The sequence below is a fragment of the Ambystoma mexicanum genome, chromosome 4q (assembly GCF_040938575.1).
Source record: "Ambystoma mexicanum isolate Mex_15411 chromosome 4q, UKY_AmexF1_1, whole genome shotgun sequence".
NCBI lineage: Eukaryota > Metazoa > Chordata > Amphibia > Caudata > Ambystomatidae > Ambystoma > Ambystoma mexicanum.
In genome coordinates, this window is record NC_090928.1 from 543,248,835 (window position 1) to 543,261,845 (window position 13,011).

The 13,011-nt window shown below is 44.7% G+C and overlaps 1 protein-coding gene across 2 annotated transcripts in view; it reads left to right on the forward strand.

Annotated features, from left to right (window-relative positions):
• The window catches only part of HECA (hdc homolog, cell cycle regulator), a 437,124-nt gene extending 431,754 nt beyond the window's left edge, over window positions 1-5,370 (forward strand). For both annotated transcript variants that reach the window (XM_069608112.1, XM_069608113.1), the window contains exon 4: window positions 79-5,370. In XM_069608112.1, the coding sequence (XP_069464213.1) occupies window positions 79-243 (165 nt within the window). In that variant the 3' untranslated portion in view covers window positions 244-5,370. The remainder of the gene's footprint in view (window positions 1-78) is intronic.
• The last annotated feature ends 7,641 nt before the right edge of the window (window positions 5,371-13,011 follow it).

A 13,011-nucleotide genomic window follows, 5' to 3' on the forward strand; every position in this document is an offset into this window, starting at 1 on the left:
TGTGCCGTTTCTCTGACCTTCGTTCGCAATGTATCAGAGCCACTAAGCCTTTTTTCTCTGCTTCTCTCCACCCCGCAGGCTCGTTTGAACTGCAAGCACTGTGGGAAGCCGGTGATCGACGTGCGCATCGGAATGCAGTACTTCTCAGAGTACAGCAACGTGCAGCAGTGCCCGCACTGTGGCAATCTAGATTACCACTTTGTTAAGCCATTCTCCTCATTTAAAGTTCTGGAGGCTTATTGACGAAAGCTTTGTTTTTAGTAACTGCTCTTTTTTTTTAGGTATTGCAACTTTGTTATGTATCTTTTATAGGAACTATTCATCAACAGAATGAAATTCTTTTCTAACTAAAATACTTTTACATTATGGTATGTTGCGAAAACATATAAAACTTCTAGATGGTGTCAGCTGATCCAAATTCAGATTCCTGATAGATGGACGAAGTAAGCTAATTGTTTGACGAGTGAATGTAAATTGGTGCCAGAAACATTTTTAAAAAATTTCTATTTTTTTGCCATAATGTTTTGCAATATTTATGTAAATTAGCATTTCGCCCCCACTGACCTAGCACTTTGGAACACGGTTCTCTTTCTGCCAGTATTGCGAATCGGAGAAAACCTTTTATACCAAAATGTATTTTTTTCTTCTTTTTATTTTTACTTAATAGTCAATTTGCTCTGCAAAGAAGTTTGCGGTGTGCTGTATTATTGTTTTGCGGGAGAAAGATGATTTTATAATGATTAACTGGAGGGCATGGTGTGTTAGTGGGTCCCTTTTGCAAATCTTTTATTCACTTTTTTTTAATGAACTCAAAGCTCGACAGGTGCGCAAACCTTTTCATGCACTTTGTTCCGAATTATGGAGACAACATCCATTCTCAGTGCCCTGCAGTCTTTGGACGAGGAGCTCAGACGGTTCATGTATGTAGCATGTTCATGGGCAGGTCAGATGTGTACAAATGATAAGGGTATCCGCGTTACGTCATGTAGCAGGAAGTCAAGTCTTAATTTTGTTTCCAAACCCTAAAATCAAGCTACTTGTCCCCATGCATTTTTCTGATGCTTTTTATTTTGCTGCAGACCTGGTTGGTCTCGGTTCTAGAGCAAGTCTGCTTTTGAAAGAAAATGTCAAGGTAGTGTTTTTTTGAGGGGCTATTTAAGTCGGTTTGAAGGGATGCGATTGAGTGTCAGTTGACAAAGTATATGTGAGAAGAGAAGCCCAGCACGGTTAAAGGTTAACTTGTGCCATGCAGTATAAACCACCATAGGTTAAAGCCATTGCAAACCCAGCATCGCTGCGCTGTTTTTTTTTTTATTAAGTGTTTTGGGTTTGTGTTTATAATAAACCCATTCAAGGGGTTGCATACGATTTAAGGAGCTGTAATTCATACTTGTAAGGTATGTTTTCGTGTCAGACACACAACATTGTACCATTGTACATACAGCAAAATTTGTTTCAAAGGATGTTGTTGCTTTTTCACATAAGATCGGACATTTCCGTTATGTAAACCGACACAGGGATTATTGTTTTAAGAAAGAAAAGGCTGCGTATCCTACACATTTTGCAAAAGAAGACACAATTAAATAATTTGCATCCATCCTCTGCTCTGAATTGGATTGTTTGTGTACAATTAAACTCTTACCTCCAATGTTTAAAGGCAGGTCAGTGTTTGCTACCTCAAATTCTCTCCTTCACCTCTCAAAGGAGTGAGAGGTTACTGGGTGGGGTGCTCGTAAGTGGATAGTTGATCAATAGTTCATTGATCCACCAACAATCGAACCACCATTTGTGGCCTGGCCATGCTAAGGAAGCAGTGTATTGTCCAGCGATTCAAAATGGGAGAAACCAGCATCTCCGAAAGAGGCGGGGTGGCCGTGAAGTGATTGAAATGCTTGCTGGGAGAAAGCTTTGTGTTTCTTGGATTCAAAACCAGTTTCATTTTCAAGGGAGACTCGTGGCTCCCATTGACATTTCCACCTGGCCCCACAAATTGTTGTGAAAGACAGGGCTATTTAAGCTCTTCAGGGGACCGGGGCACAGAAACCTATTAGTCCCCCCACCCCCCTCCACCAAACCAAAGGTATTAAAAGATCTGAATATCTGGTTGCGATCACTAACCATACCCATAGCTTGATATGGTGCCTACAAGCCATCAAAACGTGTCCACAACAAACAGGGAATAGGTTTAGCCTCAGCAGCATGCCATAAAATATCCTGGCGTGTGCCATTCATGTTTGGTGAACAATGGAACCGGACTTCTTCGAAAATACTGAGACTGCAGAGCTCATGGTGGGCTCTGAGTACACTTTTTAGCTCGTGAATTTAAAGACCTGAGCATTTGACTTGCAAAATTGTGCACCTTTGAAATGACAAACGTGGCACACTTGCACCGTATCGGGCATCTCCAATTCCCACCTGACTTTTAAGCAATGCAAGGAGGACACCGAGCCTGGTGCTCATAAAGACACCCTCTTAGTCTGGGCTCTGTATGCTCCCAGGATTACACATGCATAGCTCTCAACCTTTTGTGTCGCCAAGGTGGGTGAAAACACCCGATTGCTTTTCGGGCGGGTGAGAGCCCATGCAAGTAAATGGGCACATAGGAAGCTTGGCGGGTGAGTCGGCTGATTGCAAGGCTAGTGACACCCGCCAAAAGCGTACGAGTTGAGAGCTGTGCACACCCACTTCCTGGCCACCGTAAGAACCCCCCTTTCTTATTGTTCATCACCCTTTTTCTGTATTCTGTGGAAACTAGAGATGATATGAAGGGGGTAATTCATGGAGTATTTGCGCCGAAAAAAACAGGATTTGCGCGCCATTCTGCCCGCAAATCCCTGTTTAACAAATGGGGATTTGCGGGCAGAATGGCGCACAAATCCCGTTTTTTTTCAGTGCAAATAATCCATGAATTACCCCATAATCTAGAAATGTGTATTGTACCTTTGGAAAAGCGTTTGTTGTTTTCAAGTATGTTTTTTATAGAATGCCGGGTATCCCAATGCAAGCATGGCACTTTTTCACAGAGGGGAAAGGCTGGTTTCTCTACTGCCATCATACAAGGTGCGGAGAGTTGGCAAGGTTAGGTACAGGCTAAGACGAGACTTTGTGCTCAAAAGGAAGTTTGTTTGATGGTTACCAGGTTTTGGAAAGGGTATTTGGTTCTTTTATCATTTAAAAACATCCAGAGGCCTCCATCCACCAGGCCTCTCCAGCATTATCTGTTTAAAAAGTGTCACGCTAGGAAGCGCTTGTTCTTGAAGAACTACGTTTGGGTAAGTTTAGTTGGAACGGGGGCTAGTGATGCAAATGGCCACACTAACAGTGAGTGGCATGCAGCAAGGAAAGAGACCCATCGGCTGGGTTTTCCCAGTGCATATTTCTCTTAGTTTTTCCATTAAACATTTTTTTTTATCCTGCATATCAACAAACGCACCCTGTCAAACCGACGGTGAAAAGTTTTCACTAGTTTTCACATGCTGTTCTTTAAGAAAACTATCAGCTGTTTTGAAATGTGTCGTGCAAAGGACCACGAATATTATTGATCAACCTTTCAGAGGTCCTGGAATTTTACACGGTGTCTGAGCCCATACTAGCCTGCATCTTGTCTGGTTTATTACGTCTTTTTAAGGCAGCAATCTACCGGAAAAGAAAGGAAGTTTAAACCATGACACTTAATTAGCACCAGGGGGGTTATTCCAATCAGGTTTCAGCATTTGGAGGCTCAGTGGTAAACATTCACGACTAGTACAGCTCGTTCGACTGTTGAGAACCCATCGGAGTAGGGAAAAGGACGGAGGAGAAAGTATTATCAATGTTGTTTGTACTCGTCACGGTAATCTCCCTCCACTCTGCTGTAACGCGGACAGATCACACCTCTCCTTCGAAATCTTTGCTTTCGTCTCAGGAAGTTTTTCTCTTTTCAAGGCAGTGGAACCCAGAGTTTACTCGATAAATGGCAATGCATACTGCCGCCATACATATTACATACTCCAGATACTATTTCTCAAATAAATAAACTCTGATGGCCTTTTAAGAACATCGAGGACTGGCCATGTTGGATTGCAGAAAGTACCTCCATGCAGAGCCGGCCTTGGGGGGGGGGGGGGGAGAAGGAGGGGCGAGCCGGGCGACTGCCCGGGGTGCCACGCCCCTCAGGGCACCATTAGCCCCCCGCCACGCCAGCTCAGGGGAATCTTTCAAAGGCTCCCCCGAGCTGGCGTAGTGGCAGAAGGCGCGGCAGGCGCCTCATTGTCATTGAATGCACCCAGAAAGGCGGGTTCATTCAATGAAAATGGGGTGCTGACGCGCACTATTCATATCATTACCTCCTCGTCGGAGTGAGGAGGTTAAAAAGGGGCCCATCCTGGTCCTGCCCCCCGTTAACCAGTGCCACACGGGGCACCAATTCGCCCAGGGCGCTGCTGCCCTTAAGGCCGGTCCTTCCTCCATGGCCCTGGAGAAGCTCCTCCTCATTATCTAGTATTGGACCTGCTGAAATGGACCATTAGGCCAAACTTTGCAGACTGTTACTACACAGCAACACATCCTCAACAGGTTCATATGTTAGGATTAAACCCTATTTTCAGTGAACTAAGAACTGAAGCATCATTTTAAAAGCATCTTTTTCTAATGTACTACCAATTTTATGATTTTGCCAGTTACATGAGTTAATATATATCTAGTTTTTATATAGCGCTACAAGCCGCAGGCATCTAAGTGCTGAGATAACAGTTGATATTATTATCCCACAGCGTGGTATTGCGTGGTACTCAATTTATCGACCGGGATTCGAACCTATCAGCAGACTGCACACAGATGTCAGAAACGGGCGCTCAGCTGGTTGTGCTATCTGACCGGTATAACAAGAGAGACTATCAGCCGCTGGATATTTTTGAGGTCAGGCTTGTTTATTGTTGCATTAGGCCTAGAGGACAACATGTCTACACTGGGTCCCAATTTAATGTTCCTATTTTTTCAAAATGTGGCCGTGTTTCAGAATTAAAAAAAAAAAATTCTCTAGGGCAATCACGAGTACGCTGTGCTGGCAGCGTTTGGTGTGTGCGGTAACATGGGGTGAAATTATATCTAAATGGGAATGCAGGCAATTTAATTCAAAACAAATGTGAGCGTATACTAGGCTCTGCGAAAGCAACTGAAATGAATAATGGTTGAAAACATTGTCAATTCTAAAAATGATGCATAAATACAAATGACAATTTTTTTGTTTTAATTTCACACTCGTATATCTCTAATTTAATCAGTGTTGGCTACATTCAAATGTTTTACTCCCTTTTTATTTGTACTGGATGAGGATGGATTTTGTGTAGATTATTTTTCCTGTGTCAACTGTAATAAAAGGTGCGGAACATACATTTGTGCAGGAATGTTCATATATTTATACATCTGCCTTGTATAGTAATACAGCGTGGTATGTGTGAATTCAACACTATAATAATTGCCAGAAAATGTATAAATAATGATATCATTTTGTTTAAATCGATTTTTTATAACGCGCCTAATACCGTACCTGAGTTCGGGTTCGAAGCGCGGATCCCGGCTTTCAAGACCTGCGCATTGCCCCTGTGCTATACTATAATGTGCTCATCTGTAATCATTTTATGGTACAAATGTACATCCCAACAAAGCAACATTTTCTAATTTGATGTGCTTGTTTCAAATAACCTTTTCACTCCTATCACAGCGATTTTGGACTGGGCAGGGGAAGTCAAAAATACTACTTTCTTGTATCTGTGATAACCTTCCGGGCACCCCCTGCCCCCACCACCCTAGGTACTTGTTAATCCATCCCAGGGATATAAAATGGTGTGTTCCACAACAAAATATTGCACTTTTACCTAAACGTTAGAAGAAATACTCTGTGCAGCTTATAGAACTCCAATACCTAGCAAATTGGTTAACCAAGTATGTATTTTAGCATTGGTTTGGAGCAGCATAGAGAGGAGGCTGCATATATGTATTTATTTATTGTGTATTTGTTAGTTATACAAGAAGTAAATTGTGTTCCGAAGCACCCACGTGGCAACACGGAGGGTATATTGGAATTGAAAAACAATATAAACACTGGAGGATAAAGACGAACCTACTATGCCTTGGTGAGTATTCAGAACGTGCAAGTGGAGGGATAGAAGGGGGTAAGCGGGAGTGGGGATAAGTGCTGGAGTGTCAGTGCACGTGAGTGAGCAGCAGATGTAAGTGCAGAGTATAGTAAGTGCAAGGGAGCGCTGAGCTTCAATAAGTGGGTAAGTGCAGGCCTACAATGGCTTAGGCCACTGTGTGCTGAGGCATGTGCTGTGTGTAAACAGAAGCTGAGGCGATTGGATGTGGGAGGCCAGGGCTCAAAGGACACATAAGGGCCCTGGTTACCAATCACAGCAACTGTGAGGTTAGCAGAGGATGGAATAAGGGAAGGAGGAAGTGAAAAGGAAAGTCTTGAGGAGCTTCCGGAATTTGAGGAAGTCCAGCTCAAGACGAAGATGAAGATTAAGGGGAGGGTGTTCCATAAGAGGGAGACAGCAGAAGCAAGAGATTGGCCTCTGGCCCTCTGTTTAGCGAAACACTTCACACAGAGACTTGGTTCTGGAGGAACGTAGAGGTCTAGAGGGAGAATAGTAATAGCAAGTTGCAGATAGCGTGGTCCCCGGACCCAGGCAACCTTGTGGATGATTTAGAGGGATTTGAATTTAATCCGTGCAGCAACCAGGAGCCAGTGTAGAGTTTATAAGGCAGGATAGATGCAGTCCCTGTGCTTGAGGCCAAGGATAAGTCTTGCTGCCCTATTATGTATTAGCTGGAGGGATCGTAGAGACAAAGAGGGTAGATTCAAGAGAAGGCTGTTGCAGTAGTCAAGCCTAGAGAGAGCCAGATATCTGGTAACCTTGAGCTTCTGGGGGAAAGTGAGAAAAGGGAGAATTCCTTTGATAAGGAAGAGTTGAAAGTTGGACTTCTTGGTAATGTCCTGGATGTGAGGGAGGAAGGATAGAGAGGAGTCGAAGATGACTCCAAGGTTTCTGGCTTCAGATGAAGGAGAAGGGGGAGAGCCCATTGGCCAGAGTGAGGGGAAGAAAGAGGGAGCAGGGGTCCCAATAGGAAGGATCTCAGTCTTGCTGTCATTGAGGCAGATATCATTGGAAGTGCACCAGGACTGGATAGCGGATAGGCAGTCCGGGATGATAGGAGAAGCAAGAGAGTCAGCAGGAACTTTGAAGAAGAGTTGCGTAGCACTGGAAATTGGGGGATAGGGAGGAAATTATGTGTGCCAGCGGAGCAAGGTAAGTGTTAAAGAGCCAGGGGGAAAGTTTGAAGCCCGGGGGAACACCACAGGTGGAGAAGGAGGTAGGTGAAGAGCAGGTTCCCAGAATGACCTGGGACGGATGATCAGGAAAGAGGTCAGCCAGTCCAGTGCCCACTCCGAGATGGCCAGAGTATCATGGAGCCGTTTTATGAGGATAGCGTGGTTGACCGTGTCGAAGGCAGAGGAGAGATCAAGTAGAATGAGGACAGCTGGAGAGTTGGAATCGAGGGATGTGAGCATTTCTTAGCAGGTATTCAGAAGAGCAGTTTCTGTGCCTCTGGATGCTTGGAATCCAGATTGATAGTCGTGGAGACCACCTGCAAGTTCAGCGTGTGAGGTAAGTTGGGGGAAGGCCATCTTCTCCAGGTGTTTCCCTAGGAAGGTGGTGATAGAAATGGGGCGATAGTTAGCTGGACAAGTAGGATCTGCTGAAGGTTTTTTCAGGAGGGGGCACACAAGGGAGTGCTTGAGGGAGGAGGGGTAGGAGCCAGTAGCAAAATAATGGTTGCAGAAATCAGCAAGAGCAGGGGCAAGAGAGCCAATGTTGTCCTTGATGGTTCTGGAGGAGCAAGGGGAGACCTGTTTGGAGGAGACTTTCATAGAGCGGACAACTCTGGTAACCTCTTCGGATGTGACAGGGCAGAAGGCGGAGAGAGAGGCCATAGGAGGTAGGGGGTGTGGGAGAGGGGTTGGGGGAGTGCATAGGAAGGGTGCTCAGGATGTCCAGAATTCTAGTGGTGAAGTGTGGGGCCAGGACATTGCAGAGTGCCTGGGAAAGAAGAGGGGAGGGGAGACTGCGGAAGGGTTAGTTAGTTCCCTGCAGATTTTATAGATTCCATCCATGTTGTTGAAAGCACCCGATACCCAAGCTTGGATGTGGGCCCTTTTCTTGGCATGGATGGAGAGTCTGTATTGCCTTTGGAGCAGGCGGCAAGCCAGTTTGTCTGAGGGTGTGCCTGAGGTTTGCCACTTCCTTTCTGCAGCTCTACACTTGCGTTTCAAGGCTGCAAGCTCAGAGTAGTACCATGTGTTACGCTTAGAGACAGGTTTCATGCGGATCCTCATGACTGGGACAAGAATGTGTTAGTAATGGCCAGATGCAAGTTGCTGAGAGAAGAGTCAGAAGTAGAGTCAGAGGTCGGGGGAGAGGGATGGATGGAGGCAGATGCAAAGGCAGCAGCCGACACTCGTTTCATCGACGGATGTTCGTGAATGAGGTTGGCAGGGCTGGAGGAGGTCCAGTCAGGTGACCGAGGGGACCCAGCTAATAAGAGAGGAAAGAGTGGTTGGGCCAAGAGTGTGGTATGACCAGAGGAGGGGAGAGAGAGAGAGGTCAGAATGTATGTGGGCGTCCAGATTGTGTCCAGCTGAGTGGGTGGTACCAGAAGGGAGAATGGAGAGGGATAGAGAAGTGCACAGGTCAAGGAAGAGAGTGGATGCTTTCATGGGGGAGTCCAATTGGATGTTGAAATCGTCCAAGAGGAGGAGATTGGAGGTGGTTGAGAGGAGAGAGGAACTAAGATCAGCCCATTCAGAGAGGAAAAGGGTGGTAATGCCGGCGGGCCTGTAGATAGTGGCAATGGTCTGAGAGGAAGAGAGAGAGATGACCAACCTGCAGACTAGCCACTCAAAAGAAGAGTAGAGCTAGGTGGGTATAATGGAGGAAGGAACCCACTTAGGGAAGATTAAGGCAACCCCACCGCCAGTATGGTGAGTTTGTGGCTTGGAAATGATCTTGAAGCCATCAGGGAGAAGGGAGTCAAAAGCAGTGACTGAGCTGGCATTGAACCACGCCTCGGTAAGAGCGAGAATGTTGAGCTCAGTGTCTTCAAGAAAGAGGCAGATGTCGGCACAGTGTTTGTTTTGTTGAGCGGGCGTTAAGAGTAGCTAGGTGAAGGACGTCTACGCCTTTGAAGGTTTTCTGAAGTGGAGTACAGGGGCATGGTACACCATACATAGGGTGCAGGGTAAGATAGAGAGTGGTAGGGAGGGAGGTAGGGGGATGTAGGTGAAGGAAAGAAGTTAATGAGAGACGGCAGTCACCTGTCAAAGAGGAGTAGGTTGGGTTGAGGACCCTGAACCAAGATAGTGCCTGTGTGGGAGACATTAATGATTCTGCGTGATGATGAGAAGCTGGCCAAGAGGACTTCCCACTTGGTGGCACCATTAATGGATGAGGATGTGAAAGGTGGGAGAGTGGAGATGAGCTGAGGAGTCCATAAATCTGGAGAGGATATAGAGAAAAGGATGTTGGTGAAGACCTGTCTGGAAGTTGCACTGACATAGGTGTCTGCAATGGGTAGGCCAGGGATGGCTCTCAGTCAATGTGCCCTCTAATTTTTTGGGCTGTGTGTGCCAAAGAATAGCTGTGTGCAGGCTGTTTTTTCCGTCATGTGCGCAACTGAGTATTGTGGCGGTCGGCGCCAGTGGCCCGCCATTGAGCAAGTGCTTAGTGATCCACACTGTGCAAGTCAGGAATGCAAATTTGCGGCACACCAAGCTCTACTTCAAGAGACCTTTGGGTGCTCTATTCTCCTTCTAAGACATTTACTCATCTGAAAGTGTGTCATTTTAAATCTCTAAATATCTTTTGTTTTATGATGGATTGGTGCGAGAAGGGAGCCTGGTTCTTCTAGTGGAAAACAGATTCTCCTGCACAGATAGCTTCTGCATTCTCAGTTCACTAAACGTATGGAATATAAAGGAAATGCTTTCTATTGGTTTAACGAAATAAGCAATAAATGAACATGATTAATGACAAAGATGACTTAAGAGAGGGGGTACGGTTGGACACTGGAGTGTACAGTTAAATAGCACTAAATCATGTAATGCCAGATTGTTCCGGAAGACAAACCGACAGTCTCCGAAAGTCTGCCAAGAATAGTGTTAAAACAGCCTCATAAGAGGCCACTTAGGACTCAGCCCTTCAATGTGGCAGTAACACTATTACCGCCACATTTAAGGCTGGCCCTATTATGGGTTGGGTGGAAAGTTTGGAGTTTTACCGCCAGCTTTTTGCTGGAGGTAAAAATCTTGCTTTTTTTCGGTGCTATTAGCGCAGTGCTAATTGAACCAGCGCTAATAGTGCCCCCCAGGTCTATTGTGTCCAATGGGAACCTACCGCCTTACCGCTACTCGTGAGCCGCCTCTAGCACCGACCGAGTAGCGGTAACACTATTTGCGCTGGTGGTATCCCGGCGGTATTACCGTCGGGATACTGCCAGACTCATGATGAGGCCCTTAGTCATGAACAACAAAAGCAGAGGTCCAGCAAGAGGCAACACTCTAACAAGGAAGGGTTTAGTATATTATCTTTACTGTTTTATTCAACATGAACAATAAATATAAAGATGTTGGAACTTGGAATGAACCTGGAACTTGGGAGTGTAGGACTGGTAGCAGCCATGTAGCACATTACAAGATACATTGTTTTACAGTCAATCAAGGAAATAAATAAAACTATTATATAAATAATACAAAAAAACAGATTTCTCATCAGATAGGAAAGCAACATAACAGAGACCACCACCAGTTTCGCCATATATTGTTCCTTGAAGCTGATGTTAATATTACTACCAAGACAAAATACAAATCTACACATTTTCATTTAAATGAAGGGTTGTGTGAATGCCATACATACCAACTGCCGTTCGTTAAAATTGGAGTATCATTAAGATTTCACCAGCATCAACAGGTTTAAATTGAAAGCTTGTTTCTAATAAGCCTTTGCTTTTAAAAGACAAAGTTCTGTCTGATGAGCAAAGCGTCAAATAGCTCTAAAAGTAACTGTGAGAAGTCAGGCTAAACAAAGTGTCAGCATTGATGAAAAATGGCTATCTTATCACACTTCACTGGTGCTACCACTCGCCATGACCGTGCCCATGCCAATACCAAAACTTGAGTCATTGGAGCTCTGAGACTCCTGATTCACATGCTTCTCTCACCTGTCTTTGCCGCTCTTCCAGTGCTGATACATATTATCAAGATTTACTTCATTATGTAACAGATATACCTTTGTTCTCATGAGCATGTCAAGGTGACTTTCTTCCAGTCGATTCCTTGATTTGGTCTTAATGCTGATCATGAGACTGAAACCTTGCTCACACTCTGCGCTTGAGGCTTGAAATGTGGCGCCATGTCCATGTGCAGTGCCACTGCATTGTACTCCATGGTATTTTGAATTGTGAAATTCAGCATATCTTAAAAACATTTTAAAGAACCACACTTGTTCCTCTCTGCTACCACGTACTTCATGGCGTTATATTGCGTAAAACAATGGAATCCACTACATGCATGGTAGGGTCTGATTCTAAACAGTCTTTCTTACAATCTAAAATGTCTTGGTATTTTTCAACAAGATGCTTCACATTTTCTATTCCAAACTCAAAGGGGCATTGAGTGGCTAATGAATCAAAATCAAAACTGGTCCAGTTCTTCAGTTAGTTTTCTTTTGGATTTCTTGCACAGATAGCATGGATGTGTTTAATTTTACAGCTAGCAATATATTGTGCAGTACAACTTTGACCTCATCAGGCTTGGACCGTTGTCGCTCAACCATGGCCAATTTATTAACTCTCTCAGTAGAGGTTTGTGCCAGCATACTATGCAATCCAAACCCCAGTTTCACTGCCGAATTCTTGTTCCTGAGAGCCGGTACAGCAGAGACATGAACTTTTACAACTATATAGCGTTTCATGTAGTCCAATTTCCAACCATCGGCCCGTTTCTTTCCTGTAGAAAATTTGCCAGTAACTTTAGCTTCTGCACATACTCTGCAAATCAGACCCACATCAGCATTGTACTAGAAAATCTCTCCAAGTCGCACATGAACCTTATATTGTGATTTCCGGGACTCTGTTTCGACTTTTTTCCTTCAACCAATCCTCTTTGAAAGCAGCACAACATTTTGTCTTAGGTGGTGTTGTAGCAGCAGCAGCAGCACTCCCTTCCTTTGATGAAGAAGACTTGGATCTTCGGAAATTAAACAGTTTATCCATAATCTGGTTAAAAAAGAAATAACAATTATTCGCATGGAAAGAAAGTGCTGTGATGCTGCTGTCCTTGTGGAAGTGGAGAACTTGCATTCATCAGACCAGGGTCAGGCGCCTTTTATACTTATTAGTTTGCAGCTTGAAATGTTTACCGAACCCAGGCCACAAGGCAAGACTACAAGTAACAAAATGTTGTTCTAATATGAGCTACAGAACCCGTGATGACTAAATGAGCAGCTTACACCTCAGTTGGAGTCCATTGACTACCCATAACCAGCTGCTCTAGGGATGCAAAGTGGCATGTGTTCCAAGGCTGGCTAGAACCGCAGTACCTACACTCTAAAATATCTAATGTTGTTGGTTATCCCCTTAATCTATGTATCTCCAGTTCCACCCATGTAATTTCAAACCGCAGCCCGCAGGCGAGTGACTGTTCCAATTACCCCCCCCCAACCTCGTCTGAATGTCACTCAAACTCCCTGCATTTTCAAACTCACTGCTTCCTGTCAAATCTGATTTCTTATCTATTAGGCGTTCTTTGTTATTGAAAGAACATTGTTTCTTCCTGTATATAAAATAAATTAAGGACTGCAACACAGCCAAGGATAGTGGTTGATCAGCTCCTGGACAGAGGCACGAAAAAAATGCAAACATGCACCCTTTACCAGCACATCAGGGGGTGGGAGTTCAGTTCACATAAACATGGAC